This window comes from Myodes glareolus, chromosome X, assembly GCF_982192425.1.
Source record: "Myodes glareolus chromosome X, mMyoGla1.1, whole genome shotgun sequence".
NCBI classification, from domain to species: domain Eukaryota; kingdom Metazoa; phylum Chordata; class Mammalia; order Rodentia; family Cricetidae; genus Myodes; species Myodes glareolus.
In genome coordinates, this window is record NC_142053.1 from 39309449 (window position 1) to 39331974 (window position 22526).

The 22526-nt window shown below is 47.6% G+C and overlaps 2 protein-coding genes across 8 annotated transcripts in view; one reads left to right on the forward strand and one right to left on the reverse strand.

Annotated features, from left to right (window-relative positions):
• Bcorl1 (BCL6 corepressor like 1) overlaps nt 1–10660 on the forward strand; it is a 68157-nt gene extending 57497 nt beyond the window's left edge. For all 6 annotated transcript variants that reach the window (XM_087902934.1, XM_087902936.1, XM_087902933.1 and 3 more), the window contains 3 exons: nt 3014–3091; nt 4206–4356; nt 8580–10660. In XM_087902934.1, coding sequence (XP_087759060.1) covers nt 3014–3091; nt 4206–4356; nt 8580–8862 — 512 coding nt within the window. In that variant the 3' untranslated portion in view covers nt 8863–10660. The remainder of the gene's footprint in view (nt 1–3013; nt 3092–4205; nt 4357–8579) is intronic.
• Nucleotides 10661–14012: 3352 nt separating this feature from the next.
• The window catches only part of Elf4 (E74 like ETS transcription factor 4), a 41837-nt gene continuing 33323 nt past the window's right edge, over nt 14013–22526 (reverse strand). For both annotated transcript variants that reach the window (XM_087902938.1, XM_087902937.1), the window contains exons 5-9: nt 21873–22064; nt 20990–21073; nt 20712–20904; nt 19762–20139; nt 14013–18566 (exon numbers count right to left, since the gene is read on the reverse strand). In XM_087902938.1, the coding sequence (XP_087759064.1) occupies nt 17759–18566; nt 19762–20139; nt 20712–20904; nt 20990–21073; nt 21873–22064 (1655 nt within the window). In that variant the 3' untranslated portion in view covers nt 14013–17758. The remainder of the gene's footprint in view (nt 18567–19761; nt 20140–20711; nt 20905–20989; nt 21074–21872; nt 22065–22526) is intronic.

The following is a 22526-nucleotide window of genomic DNA, read 5'->3' on the forward strand; positions in this document are numbered from 1 at the left end:
GTCCAAGACAAAGCTTTGCAGGCGGCAGAGAGAATTAAAGGAATGTGCCGTGGGTTCTGAAGGCACTTCCTAGTGAGGAGCCCAGGAATGTGGTGACCCGTGGAATCCTTGTGTGGGGGGTGGCGGGTGGAGGGTGGTGAACGACATGACAGGAGCAGCAGAGTGCCTGTGTTTTGGCATGGTGTTGTTCTCTCCTTTCCCCCTTTTTCTACTCTCCTTCCTTCTCTAGTCTGTTAAGCTCTCTTAGGTCCCAGGTCCTGGACTTCTAGCACAGGAGAGACAATGGTAAACAGGATAGACCTGGTTCCTCCATTTTTCTAAATAAATGCCCCCTTTCCTTTATTTCCTATGACCCAGCACAGGACTACAAGTAGATCGACTCTTACCCAGCAGGTTCTTTTAGAAGGAAGTCTTGTCTCAGGTGGTACAGTGTATAGAAGAGGGCCTTGGGCCGTCTGTGTGGTGTGCAGAGGTCTAATCTACACAACTTAAGGTCCCCCCTTCTGCTATTACGTTGAAAGCTGTTCCCTGGTGCCTTTCCAATGGAACAGCTCTTTGTGTCCCAGAAGATAGCTAAGAAAGGATTGGCTTTGGTAACTTGCATTAACAGGCAAAGTATCTGCAGCACTGATACTTTGCCGTGGAGGAAGCAAGCTGCGCTCCTTGGGGAACAATTGCCAACTTCCTCCTGGGATTGGCTTTGCAGGTAGTCACCCTCACCTCCTTGTGTTCTTTGGACTCTCTTCTTTCCTGTTGCCTAGGTGCTACCTGAGAGCTGGTGGCAATCACTCACAGCTCAGTCAGTCTGCTAATTGTACTGTTTGGCACACTGGCAACTTCCAAACTGCACTCGCAGACCACAAACTTAATCTTGACAGGAAAGTCAGTAGGCCTACTTTGTATCTGTGTGGGAATAAGAGGTGAACCCGTTCACTAACGGATGTCTAGCTAGGAAACAAGGAGGCTGAGGGTGACCTGGGCTCCATCTTGAGAGTGAGGAAACAAAAGGCAGGTGTTTGGATTGTGGTGGCGCACACATGGGAGATCTTTGACTTTAGACAGTTGAGTCATGGAGTGTTGTTGGCTCTCACAGTGTGTGCTGCTGTCACCACCGCGTGCTTCCAGAACTTAGGGAAAACCCAGCTCCAATCTCAGTCACTGCCCTACCCCTCCCACTCCTCTAACACTGACATACTCAATTTGCTTTCTGTCTTTTTGCTTTTTGTTTTTTGAAACGGGGTTTTTCAGTGTAGCCTTGGCTGTCCTGGAACTTGCTCTGCCTACCAGACTGGCCTTGAACTCAGAGAGGCCTGAGCCACCACTGCCTGGCTTTAAAATGGGAAGGTTTAAGCTGGGCGGTGGTGGCGCACACCTTTAATCCCAGCACTCAGGAGGAAGAGGCAGGCAGATCTCTGTGAGTTTGAGTCCAGCCTTGTCTTCAAGAGCTAGTTCCAGGACAGGCTCCAAGCTACAGAGAAACCCTATTGCGAAAAACCAAAAAAAGGGGAAGGTTTACCTTGGTCTTTTGTTTGTTTTTATTTTTTTCTGCTTTCTTTCTTACTGGCCTTGCCTAGTGTAGACATTTCCTTGAGATGGAATTATATAATATGTGGTTCTTGTAATTAATTCTTATACTTAGCATCATGTTTTCAAGGTTCATCTATGTGATATATTGGTACTCTGTTCTTTTATATGACCTTTTGTGTCTGGCTTCTTTTAGTTACCTTCCATGTTCCTTTTTATGGTTTAGTAATATTCTTCTGTGTGAACTTTACCTGGTTTTATGTAACTCATTGGACATTTGGGCTGTTGCCAGCTTTTGACCCTCATGAATAGAATTCATTCATGAGGACAAAATTTTGTTTGAATACTTGTCCTCAGTTCTTTTTTTCAAAAATTAATTTAGTGTGTGTGTGCATATATTTGTCACCCTATGCAGGCTGCATCATATGTATAGAAGTCAGTGGACAAATTATGGGGTGTTGGTCCTCTCATTGCACCTTGTAAAGCAGAATCTGGTTTTGTTGCTGTGTACTCCAGCCTAGCTGGTCTGTGAGCTTTCAGTTGATTCTCCTGTCTCCACTTGGAGCCTTGTCACTGGAATTCTGAGACAGTAAATGCTTACTACTACACCCATTTTTCCATGCCTTCCAGTGATGAACCTCATGTCACCAAGCTTGTATGGCAGGCACTGTTACCTACTGAGCTGTTCTCTAAGCTCTTTAGGGTAGAAGCAAAGGGGTTTTGTTTTGTTTTGTTGCGACACCATTTCTTCTAGGTGTCCTAGGGTGACCTCGAACTTGATTCTCTTGCCTGAGCCTTCTGAGTAGTAGGGATTATATGTGTATGCTGCCATGTCTAGCTTTACTTTGTGTGTGTGTGTGTGTGTGTGTGAGAGAGAGAGAGAGAGAGAGAGAGAGAGAGCACTGTAAATTAAACTAGAATCTTTCACATGCTAAGCATGCATTCTGTCAGGAAGCTACACCCATAGTTACTTCCCTTTAAAGAATCAGATCATGACTGGGTACATTAATACTGTGATAGGCATAGGATTCTGCTTATAGAGGAATGGCCTGTGCTCTTTGAAACTGAGGTCCCCAAGCTACAAGTCTCCTGGCTGATGTGTAAAAAAGAGAAGAAGCCCAGTGAGGACTGGAGACTGTACAAGTCACAGCTTCCTCCAGCCAACTGTTGACATACAGGAATGCAGAGGCAATGCTGCCAGATCTTTAGATTTTTAACCTATTTTTTTTAAATAAAAAGTTGGAAATCTAATTTTTAAGTGAAATCTCCCTGTTTTAAAATACTGGAGGCTGTTTTTTAAATCTTTTTATTAAAAACTAGGCCATATATTGGTGAGCTGCATGGGACTTCTGCCTGCTTGCTTGTAGGCTGTCGTGAGCAGGAAGTGAACCTCTTTCCTGTCACCCTGGCCCCTTTCCCCTCCCCCCAATCCCACAGGGATAATCCTCACTATTTCTTCCTCGGTTCACGTCTTCCCCTCTCTCATCAGATCACCTCTCGGATCTTCAGGGCAGGGCAGAGGGCGATCCTCGTGCATCCTGGGATTTTTACAGCAGTTCTGTGTTGGGTAAGTTCTGAGTGGAGAGACTGGCTATATGTATGTATCTATATCACCAGTACTTCTTGGAGGTAGGAGCCCCCATTGTGGAGGCAGCCATTCCTCACCTGGTAGTAGTTTATAAGCCCTTTCAACCTTTCCCCCTCAGGCTCCAGTCACTAGTATGAAGCCTGAGATGCCACAGGGATTTGCATAAAATCTTCCTCCCCTGCCTTCTACCTCTCTACCACCCTGGGCGCTTTGTAAATCCTAGTGTTAACCTCTTGTTGGTACTGCTCACACTGTAGGAAGTGTCAGCCACTCATCTGGCAACTCTCATTCTCTGTCATTCTTCCCCTATGATGGCAGTCCTTGGTTTTTGTTTTATTTTCTTCTCTGGATTTGATTTTGATTTCCTTTGCTTTGTTTTTGAGATGAGGTTTTACTAAGTAACTCTGGCTGGCTTGGAAGACTGAGATCCTTCTGCCTCTGCCTCCCAAGAGCAGGAATGGAAGGCAACAAAAGGGATTAAAGGTGCGGTCCACCACCCCAGGGCTCAGCCCTTATTTTTGACATTGCTGGAGCCCTTAACCCTCTGGCCTAAACAGCAGGCAGCCCGAAGATCAGCACTCCTTTGTCTGTGATCATTCAGCATTTATCCAGTGTGAGTCAGGGGCTGAGGATGAAGAGCAGATTGGTCTTAAAGGCAGTGGGACACACCCACATGATTGGTTGGGGAGGAAACCTTTTAAGTCCCTGGCCGACAGTCAGGGTCAGGCAGTGTGGCAGATTGGGGATGCTCTAGGTAGAGGACAGGTGTTTCACCTCACTCGAGCCCTTGCCGGCTGCTAGTTATCTTCTGCCTTCCATCTGGAAGAGCTGAGCTGCCATCCTCTCAGAGTGCTTTGGCAAATTTTTCCAGTCAGAGGGTGGAGAGGGATAATGGACTTCTGACCACAACATACTTCCTTCCAAGTTTTCATGTGTCCTTTCAAGGATGTGGGCCCATAGTAAATCCAGCCAGGGACTTGTAGCCTTGTATTTATCTCCTGAGCAGCCCCTTTGTATCCCTTTATCTGGCTGGAAGTTTTTCCTTCCTTCAGTTTTATGCTACTAGCTGATCTCCTGGGTACTCACTTTACAGAGAAAAAAGACGGGTTTGCCTGCGACCTCCTCCATAATCCTCCTGGGAGTGCCGAGCAAGGAGACGATTCAGAACAGGATGACTTCATGTTCGAACTCTCAGACAAGCCTCTTCTCCCTTGTTACAACCTCCAAGTGTCAGTGTCCCGTGGGTAAGTGTCTGGGAAGTCTCCAGGGACTGAGCGAGTGTCCTGGCAACCACTGACCTGCCTCCCAGAGAAGGAAGAGCTCTCCAGAAGGAGGCAGGTGCAGCCTGGGGAATGAAGGCTGGGGCAGAGGAAAGCTGCTCTGCTCCCCACTCCAGAAGGAGTGCAGTTTACATCCAAGTCAAGGGTCACAGATCTCAAGTTTGGCTATCAACTTGGTGTATTTCTGGGCCCTCAAATCTGAGGAACTTTTGCACTCTTACTCTGTGTAGGTGGTAATCTGGGAAGTATTTGAGATGATGAGCTATTAGAATCTCTGGAAATTTTTTTCTGGAGAAAGCTAGACAGAATATTGGCAATTGGGATTCTTGGAAAAACCAAGGCATATGGTTGCCATAGCTTTGGATCTACTAGGATCCTTAAGCAATCCACAGCACAGCCTCTCATAGCCTTAAAACCAGCAAGGTGATCAGCACTGTTGGTTCAGGTGACTGTGCCTACTACAGGGGAGACCAGAGTATACCTATATTAGACTGAGCCCAACTGACTCTTGGTTAATTCAGAATTGATGGAATTCTAACTCAAAGGGAATTTGTCAGCCTTCAGGACCATGGATTTTGATGGGTTTTCCAGTGCATCAGAATATGGAGGTGCTGGGTAGGTAGATAAAAATGCTGGATCAGGACACTAGAGAGATGGCTCAGCAGTTTGGAGCACTTAAGGATGGCCCAGGTTTGAATACCACACCCACATGACAGCTCACAACCATCAATAACTCCACTTCCAAGGGACCTGATGCCCTCTTCTGGGCTCTGCAGACACCAGTCACATATGCGGTGCGTATATATGCATACAGGAAAACCCTCATAATATAAAATAAATATAATTTTTTAATGCAGGATCAGTTCCCCTTTTGTTCCTAGACTCCTTGTTCTGGGCTGAAGCTGATCCCAGAGGATGGGCCAGGCCTCTGGGACATAGTGTTGCACAAATTCCTCTGAAGTATTCAGCATCTCCTTCTCTGAAACAGGATCTTGGGCCACAGGCAGTAAAAGGACCAGAATAGTTTGCTTTAGGTACAGACAGAACATGAACAACCAAAGGCCACATGCCACCCTACAAGCCAAGGGATATGGGTGATTTGCCTGCGGATATATGTGAGCCTATTGCCTGCAGAGGCCAGAAAGAGGGCATTGGGTTTCCCATAACTGGAGTTACAGTTGTGAGCTGAGTACATGTGTGCTGGGAATTGTACCCATGTCCTCTGGAAGGGCAAATAGTGTTCTTAACCACTGAGCGAACCATCTCTCCAGCCCTTTAATCCTCATTCTTTTTTTTTTAATAATTAACTTTATTTTATGTGGATTTTGGTGTGAAGGTATCAGATCCCCAGAAACTGGTGTTACAGACAGTTGTTAGCTGTCATGTCGGTGCTGGGAATTGAACCTGGCTCCTCTGGAAGAACAGTCAGTGCTCTTAACTGCTATGCCATCTCTCCAGCCCCAATCCTCATTCTTTGAAAGAGATTGTTCAAGTATCTATCTCTTAGCCTAGAACATTCCATTCCCTAATTTTGTAATGTGACAGACTTTGCCATCATGTGGAAGAAATGTTGAATTTTAGGAAAAAGGATTGAGTTGTTAGTGAAGGCGTATTCGATAGGTATGCTAAAATAACCAGACCAGCTCAAAACAGCAGATATAATTTAATAATTGAAAACAGGGAAACTCAGGCGACCGGAGTAAAAGTTCCGATGTCCAAACGGGTCAGGCGAGCACCGCGCAGAGAGCCCTTGTACCTATCTACCCCCGTTTATCTACCTGGCTCCAGGTGGCCACACCCAAGCCAGATGTGATTGGCTGAGCTTCCCCATCATTGAGTCTAAATATGTGAGGATGTTTTGTTGATACAGGGTCTCTGTGTAGCCCTGCTGGCCTAGAATTCACTAGGTAGACCAGGCTGACCTCAGTCTACCTGTCTCTGTCTCCCAAGTGCTGGAATTAAAGAGTTGAGCCACCGTGCCCAGCTAGATAGGTGTTTCAGTTACTGTGTAGAGTGATTGATTTTTAGAACCATGTTTTATGCACTGGATCAAACTTTAAGATCCACAGCACAGACAATTCAAGCCTTCAAAAAACTCAGCCAAGTGTAGTAGACAGATAAGTGTGCAATTAGCTTTAATAAAAGACTAAATGTTCTAAGCAGGTTTATTATTGTAAAAGGAATGTCAAGTGAAAAATAAAAAGTTCAGTCTGTCTTGAGCTCTATTCCTAGGCACTAAAGAAGAGCACAGTTTATTTTGATTTTGTAGCCTTTTGGATATGGGCTGTTGGAAGTATCATAATAGGGCTGAGAACCAAGTGTCATGAGCCCATAGAAGATTGACTTAACACTTAGTTTCTTTGAGGTTTTGTAGGTTTGGACATGGCATCTGAGCTGGGCTAAAAGGAGAGGCATAGGGATGGCATAAGCAAAAGCTTTGCAACAGAAAGCAAAAGCCAGACATGATGGTACACACCTTAATCCCAGCACTCAGGAGACAGAGGCAGGCGGATCTCTGTGAGTTCAAGGCCAGCCTGGTCTACAGAATAACTCCCAGGCTAGCTGAGGCTAGCTGAGGTTGTATAATGAGAGTCTCTCTCTCTCAAAAGGGGGCTGGAGAGATGGTACAGAGGTTAAGCACATTGGCCTCTAGGACCTGTGTTCAATTCCTGGCACCAAGTGTACATAAAGCACAGACATCCATCAGGCAAAACATCTATACACATAAAGTCTTTAAAAATTATGTTTCTGGTAGGGCAGGTGTGCACTGTGGTAAGTGTATGTGGGGGAGCTGGAGACTGAATTGAAGAGGTTGAATTGGGGTCATCTTTGGGTGGTCTGTCTTAATATCATGCTAAAGAATTAGAACTTGCTGATGACCCAGAACTTACTATGTAGACCAGGCTGGACTCAGATTCACACAGATTTTCCTGTCCCTGCTTCTCAAGGGCCGAGATTAAAGGCCTGTGTCACCATATCTGGCTATTATGTTATTTTTAATTATATGTATATGTGTGCATTTCCATGTGGGTATGTGCACATGAGCACAAAGGAGGCCAGAGGGGTCAGGTCTCCTGGAGTTGGAGTTGCAGTTATGAGGTACCCAATGTGGGTGCTGGAAATGGAATTTGAGTCCTCTAGAAGATGAACATGTACTCTTAACCATTGAGACCCAAGCTGGTATATTTTTGCTAGAAGCCATTGGAGGCTATTTAGTGAGGGAATGGAGGATCATATTTTCATTTTAGAAAAGAGGATCCAAGTGACTATTTGAGAAACCTATACCTATACCTATGTTCTTGTGCATGTCTTACTTTCTGCTCGGCACCTCTTTTTTTTTTTTTTTTTTTAAACCCATGTGCTTAAGCCTGTGCTAAAATAGCTTTCTTAGTCCCCTCCTCCATCAAGAGAAAGGATTCAACAGAGACAGATGGCAAGTGTAAGGCCTTTCTTTGCCACTTCTGGTCTCCACTACCCTGCAAAGGCTAGAAATGGGATCACTAACGAGGGGAGAACGCAGTATTTCTTTCTGGAGAGAGCTGATGGAAGCCCTAGGCTGGTGACGGGCCTCTGCAGCACCCCTCCCAGCTGTCCTTAGGCTGCCGCCCAGTCGGATGTGCTCCACAAGGGCAGACTGGCTGTAATGTGAGCCCCGGGCCTGCAGAAACATTGGTGCTGCCGCTGCTGGAGGAAAAAAACGTTGTCTAATGCATTCCGGAGCCAAAGAGAAATGCCTTTTGGATTACCCACAGTTTAGGCCTTTCTCCACAGCTCCACCTCCACTAGAGAAGATCGAGAAGGACAAGTGAGCAGGAGAGAGATCAGGGGAGAGAAGCCAGGCAGGGTTGCAGGTCAGAAACAATTGGTCCCAGCAGACAGTAGATGTCAGGCCATGGGCTAGCTGGCTAAGAACCAGGGAAAGCCCTAAGAGGCCTTTTTTCCCCTGGCTTGCCCTTTGTGGGAGAACTAGCCCATAGGTGTGCGCACTGACACTCAGAAGCTGAAGCAGGTATTGTGTTGTCCCAACCTCATCCCAGAAACTTGTGGTTTCCTGGGAGGTAGAAGGGAGAGTCTCAGAAGTATGGGAGTAGGGGGGGTCACTTGGTCTCCTAGACTTCTATAATGCTTCTGGGGCCCCCACCCTTCCTCCCGAACCTGCTTCCCTAACTCCATTTTTATCTTTCCAGACCCTGCAACTGGTTCCTCTTCTCCGATGTCCTGAAGAGGCTGAAGCTTTCTTCAAGAATCTTTCAGGCCCGGTTTCCGCACCTTGAAGTCACCACCCTGCCCAAGGCCGAGTTCTACCGGCAGGTGGCTTCAAGTCAGCTGCTGACCCCCGCTGAGAGGCCTGGGAGCTTGGAGGACAGATCTCCCCCAGGCTCTTCTGAGACTGTGGAGTTGGTGCAGTACGAGCCAGAGCTGCTGCGGCTCCTAGGGTCTGAGGTGGAATACCAGTCTTGGAGCAGTTGACCGAAACAGCCCTCTGCGTTCTTCTTTCTCCTCCGAGTTCACCCTTTCCCCACTGCCCATGTTTCCCCCACCGAGCACCAGACTGCAGAATGAGGCAATAATACGGACCAACAAGAAGCCGCCTTATCAATGCCAGCATTAGTGACTGGAGCTTTTTTCTTTGGGTTACAGTTAGTTCTCATCTCCCTGTTGTTGTGATTGGTGATGGGGTGGAAAGTTGAACTCCACTTCTGAAGACAAGAGGTGTGGAGATGGTGGGAAGTGGCACCAGGGTCCCTGGGACTGGCTTCTATGCTTATGACCAAGACCAAACGTGGGCCTGGGTGACTGTGGCCTGTCCTAAGGAGAAATGAGAAAAACCCAAATCTCTGAGTGCCCCTCCCCATTTTCCTGTACTCTTCTGTCTTCCATAGTATTTATTTTATTAGTATTTAATTTGTATTGTTTCATTGATTTCTGATAAGTCTGTATCACTGTGACAATTTGAGACAACTTGTTGTATTGAGGGACTTTCTTTACCTCTTTTCCTTTTTCTTCCTGGATAAGCTTTGGGGATGCTCGCTCCCTCTATGAAACTGATTCCCAGGTTGTCCTTCCCCAGCTGGGGAAGGAGCAGGGTGAGGAAGGATAGGGGACATCATCACACAACTAAACATCCTGGCTGCTGCTGGTCCAGAGCTGGGGAACTGGGGGCAAATCCCTGGCCTTTGGTGCTCCCCCACCCCCTGCCAGTTTTGCCCCACCCCTGCCCTTTGTAGCAGCTCTGCCATCTTAGTGTTTACTAGGGAGAGGGGTTCCTGAGTTACTCTAATAAAGGCAGATTGAGAATGGGCCTGAGGAGTGAGGGGGCCTCCCTCACACTGCTCTGCTCAGAGTGCACAGTATGAACTTATTCTGGCATCTTTTGCCCTGTACCCCTCCTTGCCTCACCCTACCTCCCTGGGCTCCCCATCTTGAGATACTGAGCCTTTCACCTCCCAGCCTTTGCCTTGCCACCCCTACCACAGACTTCCAGCACCCTTTCCCTTGTCTCCTCCACCTGTCCCTGATTCTCCTCTGGAATCTGTAAGGGACCCTGAGGCTGACTAGGCAAGGGCAGGGACAAGTCTCTAGTCTGACTCTAAGCCCACTTGGGGACTTGTAGCTGTAGAGTGGCTTGTGGGCCTTAAGCCTAGTGTTAGACCTGTTACAGGGCGGAGGGAGGGAGGAGGAGCTTGGGTTGTTTCCATGGTCCTGCCCTCCATGGCATTGTCTTTCCCACTCTTCTTATTTTTCTATAGATTGTTATTTTGAGTATGTACCATCGAAAGGCAAGAGGCTATGGTTGGCTCTGGATGGAAATGGTACAGTTTATTGTACAGGTGCTAAACAACAACAAAAGAAGAAAATGGAAAAAAAAGAAAAAAAAAAGCCAGTTTGGGGATGGGACAATCTGTTCTCTGGAGGCTCCTGACCCATTTAGGAGCATTGTTTCTTTTAACTGTGTGTGATTTTTGTTCCCATGGGGCCCCCTTCTGTAGGACAACCCCACCATCCTGCCCAATTGGTTTTGAACAATTGTTTTCCCTTTTTAACAACAAAATTTATATATATATATAAATTATATATATATATATTAAGTTGAGGGGGCTTGGATTTCAATTTTCTTTGTTTTGTTGAGATTTATGATACTGTGTGGTTTATTTTGTTTTCTGTTTGCCTTTACTTTGTTTTGCATTTTGGTGTGTACTCTGGCTGCCCTTTTTGTTTCGTTTTAAGCAACTGGCTGTGGAGTCAAAAACACTTGCATACTGAAAAACCTGTGTCAGGGCCTTTGTCTTCTGTCCTCACTCTCCTCCCTTTATGACTTTTGGGGTGTTGAGTGGTCCCTAAGGACATGGTGGGTGAAGGCAAGGCAGAATAGAGCTTTTGGTCATTAGATCAGGTGGGAATCTGGAAAGGAAGGACAGGGGTATGTCCCAGGGCCCCTGCCCATGAGGATAAAATAGTCCAACTTGGGGTTGCCTTGATTTGGAGATGTGGAAGGAGCATTTCTTGTTAACAACTAGAGTAACAGTAGTAGGGGAGGGTCCCCCTTTGGCTGCTGGGTGGTGGTGTGATCCTACCTAATACAGTCAGAAATATCTGCCTGCTGATTCCTCTTCATGCTGGGACTGCCCGCCTGATTGCGCTGTGTAATTCCCTACCCTGCCCTTACCCTTGCTAGCGTCCTCACTGTTGTCCCAGTGCCTTACCTTCCCATCTGAGTCGTGCTGCCTGCCCATGGTTCTAGTTGCCAACGACAGAGCTGTAAAGGCAAGGCACCAATCCCTAGTTTTATAATTACTCCCACTTTTCGATAAACAGAAGCTAAAATTCTGTCTGCAGGCCCCAGAATGTGTCTGCTATTCTTTAAGTTAGGACGTTTTTGAAGGTCTGGATCCTACAAACTCTGAAGCTCTGTAGGGCCTCTCACTGTGGCATGAGTGGGCTGGACAGAACAATGGTGTGGCTGGATTCTTGGAGTCCGCCCATTCCCCAGAGGTAAACTTAAGTCCCTCTCCTTGCCCACACCTCGGAAACTTGCTTCAGCTTGAGTCTTCCCAGATACTGGAAGCTCACTAATCTGCTTCACTGCTTGTTTCTCTCCCTGCTTTCTGATCTCAGGCCATCCCACACACCCCATAGTGTTTCTAATACAGGTCTGTCCTCTATTTGAAACTTGCAATAAAAAGGCAAGCATACATAGTGGCACATGCTCATAATCCCAGCCTTGGGGGAGTGGGGCGTTGAGGCCCAATGATTGCTGTGAATTCTAGGTCAGCCAGGGCTATATGGCAAGACCCTGTAGCAAAACAACAAGCAAGGCCTGATGATGCGTGCCTGTAAAACCCCTTCTCTGAAGGACAGGGGCAGGCAGGTTTGAGGTCAGTTTGGGCTATGCAGATGAGACATTGTTTCAAAATAACAAAAAGAAACTTGCAGTTCAGAAGTCAGGCATGTCATTAGGGTACAGAAGCTACATTGTGGCTTAAAATAGGCCCAGAATGCTGTGGGAGCTCAAAGGGCTAAACAAGGGACCTAGATGATTGGAACAGAAGGCCTAGGAGAGGTGATGAATGGTGCACACTTAGAATAAATAGTATGGAATGATGTTTGGATTGAGGGCACAATCTGAGCAAAGGCTTGGAGAGAATTTTTTAAGAAGAGTCAACAGTTTCACATATGTTCATGCTTATGATGGGCTCTTATCCACACATTAACTGGAGACCAGTGTCAGATTATAAGGATCAAGGCTGGAAGCATAGGCTGATTTTAAAGCCGGTAACCTCTTAAATAATTTATTTTAACTTCATTTTATGTGCATTGGTGTGAAAGTGTCAGATCCCCAAGGAAATGGAGTGGGCTGCCATGTTTGTGTGGGTGGGAACTGAACCCCAGTCCTATGGAAGAGCAGCTAGTGAGTGCTCTTAACCCTTAGCCATCTCTCCAGCCCCAGCTAGTGGCCTCTTAATTAAAAGTTCTTGGAGTCCTTTCCTGTGTGGGGCAGGGATGAACTAATACTGCTCACTACTGTACACCTTGCTTGAGAGCCTAATCTTGTCGGTTACCAAACTGGTTAGGTGAGACTTTATAGAAAACAAAATAAGAGTTTAGCTGAGTTAGTTCATCTTTTGTGCCAAGGTCAGTTAATGTTGATCTTGCCAGGATGATCTTCTTCTGGCCTTGAAAGCAGCCTGATCCATAGATGATATAAAGTCGAGGAGTGGTGAACTGGTCAATAAGTTGCCCCTTTCATAATCTGGTCTAGTCAGGAAGTCTGTTGTCATTTTACTGTGTCGAGTCTTGACGTGTTTTCAAAGAGTCAGGTCTGCCCAAGGCATCCTTGACCACTATAAGGGAGTTCCCAAATGTTCAGGTCACGCTATTTTCAGAAGGAGGGCAGGCCTAGTTCTGTTACCCTCCTTTAGAGGGATAGTTTCCATTACGGGGGGGGGGGCACTGCAAGGATGAGCTACTGGGTGTGTGCTCCTCCCAGGCTCAGGGCTCCTCCTCCAGGAGCTTGGGTTCAAGCTGCAAGCAAATGGAGAACAGATCGTACTCCCGTTTTATGGGAGAAGTAAAGTGGTGGTTCAGGGCCTGTCGAGGGTTTGGTGGTGGCCCTGGGCTCGCTTTTGTTGCTCTAGGGAGGCTGTAGCGAGCCGAGGCCAGCAGTCTCGCGCACCTGCAAGTACGCGAGGCTGGGGGCGGGGCCAGGGAGCGGTTGGCCAATGAGGAGACACCCCACGGACCGCTGAACTCTGCATGGGGAGAAAAGGGGACCAAGGGGAAAGTTCGAAGCTCCAGAGCTAAGGAGGTTGTCGGCGGGAATCAAAGCCTTCCCAGAAGTTGGGAATCAGGGAGCGTGTTCTATGGACAGGAAGACACTCGCCTAGCCCGGTCCTCTGGGAGCGGTGGGCCACGCCCTGGCCGTCCCTCCCTCCCCGGCTCCGCCTTACTGGCCCACCGGCCCTGGCGCCACAGCGCCACCTGCTGGAAGTTAGCTTCTATATCTGGCGCACACGACAGCTAGAAGGCTGCTGCGCCTGGGGGCCCAAAGTTTGCTCACCCTGGGCTCAGAGACTCCAAAGCTCTAGGCAACTGCCTTTGTAAGTACAGTCATCAAGCTTGTGACGGTCAGAAAAAAAAACTTGTTTGTCCCCGCCCGAGGGGGGTGATCTACCTCAGTTCCACGCAGGGATGAAGAGTTGCTGGAAGGGAGGCAGTGGCAGTCGTTTGGGAGTCGCCTGCCAGAAAAGCATAGTTGAAAGCAACTCTGTGCTCCTTGTGAATCCAACGGCAGATAAACACGTGGGTAAAGGAGTAGCTTCCTGAAATGTTATATGATGGGCCAAAACGCTGTGGCAGGGACTAGGGATGTAGATCAGTATACAGGAAGCCCTGAGTTCCATCTTCAGCACTAAATAAATGGATTTTGGCAAACAATGTCTATAATCTCAGAACAGGGGGAGGTCATGTTTGGTCACATAGCTTGGGCTACATGAGATGGCCCCCTCAATGCTCTCAAAACAACATATATACTGTGATAGTTCCCGAGTATGGATTACCCTGCCTGTCCTCTTCCTGCTGCCATGTAGGGCAGGCGGTTGCACAATTGGAATCTGGACTCATTTATCCTTTCAATAAACATTTATTGAGCACCTACTGTGTGTCAGGCACTGTGGCTAGGTGCTGGAGATACATCACTGACTAGCACACAGCCCCTGTCCTGGAGGAGCTCACAGTCTATTGGAGGGGAAACATACATAAACACAATTAAAGAACTACATACATTGTGCTACAATAAGAGGTATATACAAAGTGCTGTGGGAGTCAGGAGGAGGGAAACACTTATCAGTTGCTGGGAGGTGCGGATCATCACTTGACTCCTGACTCCATTAGACCATCACAAAAGCAGGGGTATTGCTGCCACCTGACTCTGGTTAAAGTAAATCTGTCTCCTGAGGTTCTCCTCCAGCCTCTTCCATAACTCTTGTCAGCAAGGGTTAGTTAACAGGTAAGCTAGTTTAACACTTTGAGTAGGAAAGAAACCGGACAGGGAGGTGTCTTTAGGATCAGATGATGTTCAAAGTAATACAAATCTTGGGTGTTAAGATAGGGGATGGGGTGTACTGTAGAGGCACTGAGACAGGAATGGCAGGCCCAGGGCAGTGAAGCACCTGGGGTAACTATCTGAGGAGAGGGAAGAACAGGGGTCACCTACCTCTAAGTTTGGTACCCATCTTTCATCAGATCAATCAGTGACTAGTCACTGGTACTCATCTGTTTTATAGTGTGCCCAGTTTTGTGGGTGCCACAGTGATGCCTATTCCTCAGGAGCTAACACACACAGGAGACTAAATAGGTCCGGATCTAAACTTCAGGCCTACGTAACAGTTTGTGATTACGATAGAGATGTCACAGGCTGTTTATCATCGCCTGCCCATCAAGTGGCAGTTACAAGTTTAAGAATTAAACTTAAGCTGCTTCTACCAAATTCACTCGAGTCAATTTTTAGTTATTAGTGAGGAGAGAGAACATTTTGGTTGAACAGAACCCAGGAAAGAAAAAGCATAGGTGGGAATTTACGACAGTAACAAGTTCAAAGACCATGGAATCCTTTTTGAGTAGTACCTTGGCGTGGGGTGGGGAGTATTAGACAGGACCTAATAGTGAAGGGCCACCGACTTGAGCTTTGTTTCCTGGAGGAGCTGATACCAAACTTTGGATCTGTCTAGAATTACTGCCCACAGCTCTCCAAGTGCTTCCCAATTCCTGCAGGACCATGTCATATTTAAGGAACTAAAGGGTTAATGCTAGAACTCTAGAAAAGCCTGGAGGATGCGTATTTTAAATACTGGCCCTACCTGCGGGCCAGGATTCATTGAAGGCCTTTTGGCAGAAGAAGGACAGAATAAGTGACCTGCAAGATGGGAAGTGCTGAGAAGTCACATTGGACAGGATGCTTACGTGTGTTTGGAAGGGGGGAGGTGAGCAGCATGAGCTGGGCTGGAGGCTCTGGAATGAAGACAGGGCAGATGTCAGGAGATGAGGGAGAGGGACAGGGTCAAGTGCAGGTAGCCATGGGGCAGCTCGGAGAATTCCAGTCTAGAAGGTCAGGAAGCAGCTAACTAGAGCATAGGCCAGGAACTTAGAAAAGTAGGCTCTGGACTGAATAACTCATTTCAAAGAACTGGCCCATGACAATGGTGGGACCCCAGGAGAACACCCACATATAAAGAGATGATGAGAAGCCCACACAGAAACAGAAAGCACAATGGGTATAGAAGTGCTATGAAAAGTGTTGAAGGTTTTAAGATAATTCATTTCCTTGGAGTTAGGAAGTGTATACAAATATTATATTCCAGGTTGCTGTAGGACGATCCCAACTCACAGCGTGCCTTGTGCTCACTAAAACTGGTTGACTGGGGGTGTAGCACAATTGATGAGCATGCTTGTCTAGCCTGCACAAAGTCCTGGGTTTGATCTACAGAACAACACGAACTGGGCATGGTGGTACACGCCTCCAATTCTAGCACTCGCAAGGTGGAGGAAGAGAACCAGAATTTCAAGGTCATCTTAACCTACATAGCAAGTTCAAAGCCAACAAGCTATATGAAATATTGTCTCAAAAAACTAAAACCCAAATACGACAGCAACAATAACAGCAACAAGGGTGACCTTTTCTCAAGATGCTTATTTCCAACCATCGAGAGAGTGTCATCATAAGCTGATTTTATTAGCACAGACATTTCAGTGCCAATTGCTGGGAATGTAGCAAATGAAACTGCATAACCACAGATGCCCCCCCTCCCCGCCGCAGGGAAGGAGCTAGAACAGTAGGAGAGAATGATGACCAGCCAGGGAGGTAGTTAGGTCAAGTGGGTGCTTTGGCACAAAGGACATAGCAAAGGTCCTGGAGCACTGGTTCACATTAACCAAATTTACCAGAGGCTAGAGTTGCTTCTGGGCCTGACATCTCTAAGCATTGCCCCTACACCTGGTAGGAGAGAGGCAAGCAGGTTCAAGGAAGGGGGAAGGAGGCCCTTGGCAGAGAGGCTGACTTTAAGAGAGATCAGAACCCTGTGCAGGAACAGACAAGAAGTAGAGTCGAATTGTGCTGACAGGAGCTATGGGAACTCATGTGTACTAGCTCTTGTCTTCTTGGTGAATTGGGTTAGGTTTGATAGCTAGAAATGAAAAGCAACGGTCCACCTGAGAAGGAGAGGGTGGGATAGAGAGCACTGTGTGACTGGAGCTGGGTTGCCACGCCACTAGCCTCAGCGACTTGTGACAGGTGGAACATCTCAAACGGAATGAAGAAGGAACCTGAGACGGGGAATGAGGAGCGCTGTGCCAAAAAAGGCTACTGTCAAGCATAGGGCTGATCGCACACACAGCCAAAGGTCTGGCCACAAACGTTCAGTTCATTCAGGCCTGCCTAGGGACTTTATAATTGGGGCTGACTATAGGTAAGTGCTTTTCCCCACAACCTTGGGCAAAGTACTTCAGGTTCCAGACTGATGGTAAGGTGACTACAGCAAACAATTGCTCCCAAGGCTAGGTGTGCTTCTTTTCCCTCCTGCTATGCGGTTAGCATATGTGGCCTCTTGTCCCTTAGCAATGTCCTCTCGGCATATGCACCCATTGCAGATCTCCTACCTAGACCCGTTCCATCTCCATGATATCTATCCAGACTGGGGACATTCAACTCGTACTTTCTAGTCTCAGAATGGCATTGTGGCTATGAGAGAGAAAAAGAGAGAGAGAGAGAGAGAGAGAGAGAGAGAGAGAGAGAGAGAGAGAGATTAGATTAGATAGATAGATAGCACTTTCTCTTAAAACTGCCTCATGTCTGTGGCTGACCTAGGAATGGATGGACACACACACACACACACACACACACTTCAAGAAAAGACCTGACATCTACATCTCATCCTCCTCAAAGAAACGAAGGCACAGACCTACAAGTGCACACAAATACACACGAAGATATTCACATATGGGTTGGTAAGTTCCCTGTGTAGGGACTATAGATAACAAAGTATGACCAGGCTTGACTCTTCTCATGTGGCCTCTGACCAGCTCTGGCCACAAGGTGTTTTCTGGTTTGGGGCTCTCCTTCCATCAGCAAGTTAGTCCATTATCCTTCCAAGAGCATAACAACCCCCTAGTGCTCTTGAAGGCCATGGCCTGATGTCAAGGGATGCTTGAGCTGGGCATAGTTGGATCATGGTGATGTCAAAACAGGCCTGGAGGACCTGGTATCAAATGTATCACACCCCACTAGATGTAAGGGCAGGTATTCTACCTACTTAAGTCCACATGAAAATGCTTCACAAATTTGCCTGGTAGGTCATACTTTTGATCCCTTTCTTTATATGTCATGAGGAGGCTCCATCTTAATGAGGGAAGTGGGATTGAATGGGGAGAAAGGAGCGGGGGTTGGGGATGTGGTCAGCAGGCTCCCAGATGTGGTCACACTAGGCTCAGCTACAAGCATGGACCCTGAGCCTGATGAGAGCTCAAGTTCAGCCACTGGGGTTAGCCCAACAGTGGGGCGGCTGGGGGGAGATAAAGTCTGGTTCCCCACAAGGCTCAGGTTATGGGAACCTCTTGAAAGCACCGGACTCTGAAGTGGCTGAAGATGAGCCTGATCTCTCAGGAGCTCTCTCAGGGTCTCTTCAGGAACCAACAGCCCCTCCACGGGAGGCCCAGTCACCACACCCTGCACATATGAGGGGGACCTCAAGGGCCCCTCCTTTACCCCAGACACTGATGTGCCACCAGAAGTCCTGATAAAGGCAGCAATGACAGTCCCAGGGGGCTGAGAGCTAGGCCCTGCTGAGCCAGCACCTATGACCTGGGATGGTATTGGGTTGGTTGGATGGTTAGCCCCAGCCAAAAGTTGAGGGAGGCCACTGAGGATCAATGGGGCCCCTTGGGTTGCCACCTGGTTCTCTTGGAAACTGGTGTTCAGGGGGAAGGAGGCCTGCAAAGTGAAGGTGTCTTTGAATGTTGACACCTGTGGAACACTCTGGAGAACGAGTTGAGTGGGAGCAGTAGTACTGGCAGGAGGCCCATTGGTCAGCACCGTAGTCAGCGGGATGGTCTGCAGAGTGACAGTGGAGCCCGGCCCCACAGGGGTTACTCCTAGGTGGATGTTACTGGGCACTGAAGAAGTACTGAGAAGAAACAAAAAACAGAGCTGGTTAAGGCAGGAAGCACCCTAGCTGGCTAAGAATGAGGGCACAAAAGGAATGGAGTTGTACATCAGCTGTGCCTTTATTACTCTAGCTAATATTTGTTAATTTGTATAGGTCAGAGATCATTCTAGAAGACTGATACTATTCAAACTTCAAAACCACCCATGAACTGAATAAGTATAATATAATATAATATAATATAATATAATATAATATAATTAATATGCATCAGTTTGAGGAAACTGAGGCACGCAGTCCACAGCCCACAGAGCTAGTAAAGACTGGAGCAGGGACTTGGCATGCAAGCCTTATGAAACTTAAAGCACATGTTCCTCTACATTCTACTCAACTGCTTCTCCTCCTCTGAAGACTGTCCCCATGGCCCAAACCATGGGGTACAGAAATAACCCTAAATCCAATCTTTTCAGAGAGAACTGTAGGCCCTTTAGCATCAAAGAAAGTGGGTGCTTCCCAAGAGGCATGGAAGGCAGTTTTATGTCTGCAACGTACATACTCCGTTGTGAAGTGGAAGAGACTTAATGGCGTGGGTCCAGGTGTAGAAGCCCCAGATTGCTCCTGAGGACACATTCTGAAGTCACAAGACCAGTCATATCTTGTAGCAAAAGCACCTCCCCCAAGTGAAGTGCTTGCTTTGGATTACTCTGGTATGTGACTCCAGGCAAGTCACCTTTCTCCCTTCCTCCCTCCCTAGGTCCCTTCCTCACTTCCTCCCTCTCTCTCAAGATTTATTTTTAACTGCATTTTTTAAGATTAAAAATTACTTTGCTAATTTTTATTTATTTATTTGTGTGTGTGTGTGTGTGTGTGTGTGTGTGTGTGTGTGTGCGCGTGCGCGCGCACGCATGCCATATCCAGTGAGACCAGAAGAAGGTGCTAAGTCCTCTGGACTGGTTACAGGCGGTTATGAGCTACTCAATTTATGTGCGGGAACCAAACCTGGGTCTTCTGCAAGAGCAGTTCACACTCTTAACCACTGAACCCTCCCCATTATTCCTCTTCTGACCAGTAAGTGTCCTGCTTGCTTCTCAGGGAGTTCTATGAAGATCCTGCAAAAACTGGAAACACAGCAGAGCTTCCCAGGAAGGTGACAACTGACCCCTTACACTCAACATAAGGGACTAAAGGAAGACTCCAATTACTTTGGTACCCTTACCTCACAGTCTTGGTGAGCTTGGCCTGGCTCTGTAGTGGAGAGACAAGCATGGTGGAGGTAGTGGGGACCTCCTCGTCCACAGACAGTCCTAACTCCAGACTTGCAGATGGCTGGAGACCAGTGTGTTGAACCTTTGGCTTCTCCCAGGAAGTGCTATCCTTGTCCTGGGGGGAGGTTCTGGTTAAGACCCTGGAGCTGGCTCTCCGGATGGTGCTGGTAGAGGGTGTGGAAGAAGTAGAAGCTTGGGGAGGGGCTTCAGCTGTCTCAGCGCTCTCCTCCTCATCTTCAATCACCACCAAGTCTTTAGGCATCTCCTTAAACTGGTACACCAGCCTCTGCCCTTCCACTTTGGCCAGGATTCCTCTTTGGTAGTAATATCTGGAAGGCCAAAAAGTGGATTGGTGAGCTTATCAGAGTTGAATAAGGAGGCCCTGTCTCTACATCTGTCTATGCTAGTCTCTAGTGCAGGACAAGCATGGGATTCAGGCAGGCTGGGGAGGAGCAGTCCAAGAGTGGGGTGGGGTGGGGAGGAATCTTGTACACAAACTTTTGAATGACATTTTACAAGTCTTTCCAGTCTAACACATGTACAAAAAGGGGTCTTGAGTGCCAACCCCAATATTGTTTTGGGGCTGAGGACAGTGAGTGAAGAGGGGGAAGGAGCGAAGGGATGGATGATAGAACTTCGACAGCTCCCTGGCCTGTCCCATCTGGGACAACTCAAGGCCATCTCCGGCTTCTACAATGTGAGGAGATTGGGTGTGTGTGAAGCTAAATACCCTTTTCAATACAGAGATACAAGAGGACTCCTGAAGAAGAAAAAGGGAATGTTAGATTCATATCCTGCAGAGGACTGGGCAGGCCTTCTTTCAAATGGAAGAGCCTCCTTGGGCGTAGAAAGATCTTGGTAATCCCTCAGGGCATGAATTCTATTTTCCCACAACTCCTACCTTAGAGCCCGCCCCATGGTCTCATAGTTCATGTCAGGCTTGTTTTTCTGCTTGCCCCACAGCTTGGACACAGCCTTGGAATCCACCAACTTGAAGATGCCTTTCTCTCGCTGGGTCCACTTGATGTACTTGGGGCAGGTGTTTCTGTCTTGTAGAAGGGCCAGAAGGAACTCCCACAGATAAATAGTACTGCCTGCAGAGGGGTAGGCAGTTAGGGGCAGCTCAGGCCTCTGAAATTAAAGAGCACCCTGCTCACCTCACCTGAGCCCCAGCCATACCTTTGCCATCCTTGGATTTCTTCCGTATGGGAATGCTGGGGTCAGTGACAGGTGAGGTACTTCGGTTGTTCTTTGTCTTTCGGCCTGTGAGGAGAAAGTCGGTAAGCAGAAAGCTGAGTTCAAAGTTATCTGGGCAAGCTGGATATGACAGGACCAACCACCACCAGCAAGCCAGGTCACTAAGGCAGGAGGTCCAACCCTTCCCCACAGTCACAGAGAACAGGCATCTGCACCATCCATTTCAGTCTCTAAATGGAACTCCACATCAAGCCTACCACATAGGGAGATGCAAGGTTTGCAAAAGTACCTTTAGAAAAAAACCAGGGCAGACATTCCTGACCTAACTTTTGGAAAGGGAGACAGCCTACAGGTGTTTTTGTGGTGCAGGTCAGTGTAGTACAGAGAGATGAATAGGTGTACTGATGCAGTATCAAGCAGCCATCCCCCAAGTAAATCAATAACACAGGGGCTTGGGAAAGCCCAAAGTCCTTGCATAGATGGTCTGTTTCATAAGTGCAATAGAAGCTAGATAAGCATACAGCATGACTCATTTTTATAAGTGAAGGTCCCCAAAGTCCAGGAACTAGCCCAGAGTCTAGGCCTGGTATCCCAACACCCAACCTAGGATCCAATCAACTGAAACTACTGGCATTGCTTAGAGGAGTTTATGAACGTGCTAAACAGATAGGAGCCACAGGAGAAAGGCCAGGCTTTGGGATGAAAACCTAATGAAGCCAAGACTTACAAAACAGTGACCTTTAGTTCATCCCTGCTGGACCAAAGTGACAACCTCTTAAGGCATTTGTGAGCCTCAAGTCACTCAGTCCTTGGACCTCCCAGTCCCCCACACTTCTCCCAGCGAAGAAGACTCCCACAGTCTTACTTCTCTTCCTTGACTTCCCGATCTTCTTAGGACTTTCCTCTCTGGAAACCCTCTCCTCCAGAGACTGCTCCTTCTGGTCACCAGTATCGCTTGTCTTCTTCGGGTCTTCAGGTTCAGTGGCAGAAAACAGGAAGTTGGGCAGACTGACGGCCTGTACAGAATCTGAGTCTGGAAGTATTTCAGGTGTGCTGACTGCAGGAAGAAAGGGCCGTGGTGAGCAGAGCTAAGGGCAAAGATAGCCTCCCCCCGCCCCTTATCTCTAGTGCTGTGGCTCCAGAGCAAAGTGGTCAGCATGGGGGATGGTGGGGATGCCATTCTCTGTAGCCCCAGACATAGGATACACCTAAAGTTATCTTGGGGGTCTTGCCCTATGAAAGGGGAAAACATCTGCAGAGCTGTAGACATTGATCAGTCCCAATCACAATGGCTACAATTACTGCTGACAGCCAGTAGTGAGGAAGGTCTAGGTTGTATTTGGATAAAGGACTTGAATGTCCACTCATCGACAACTCAGAAAGACTTCAGAAATCATTAAGCCTAATTTCTCTGCTTTCCTGATAAGGAAACTAAGAAATGGCAAATCATGTGCCATGGTCACACAGCAACAGTGGCACATGTTGGCACTCAGTCATTATTTGCTGAATCCTGGCTCAG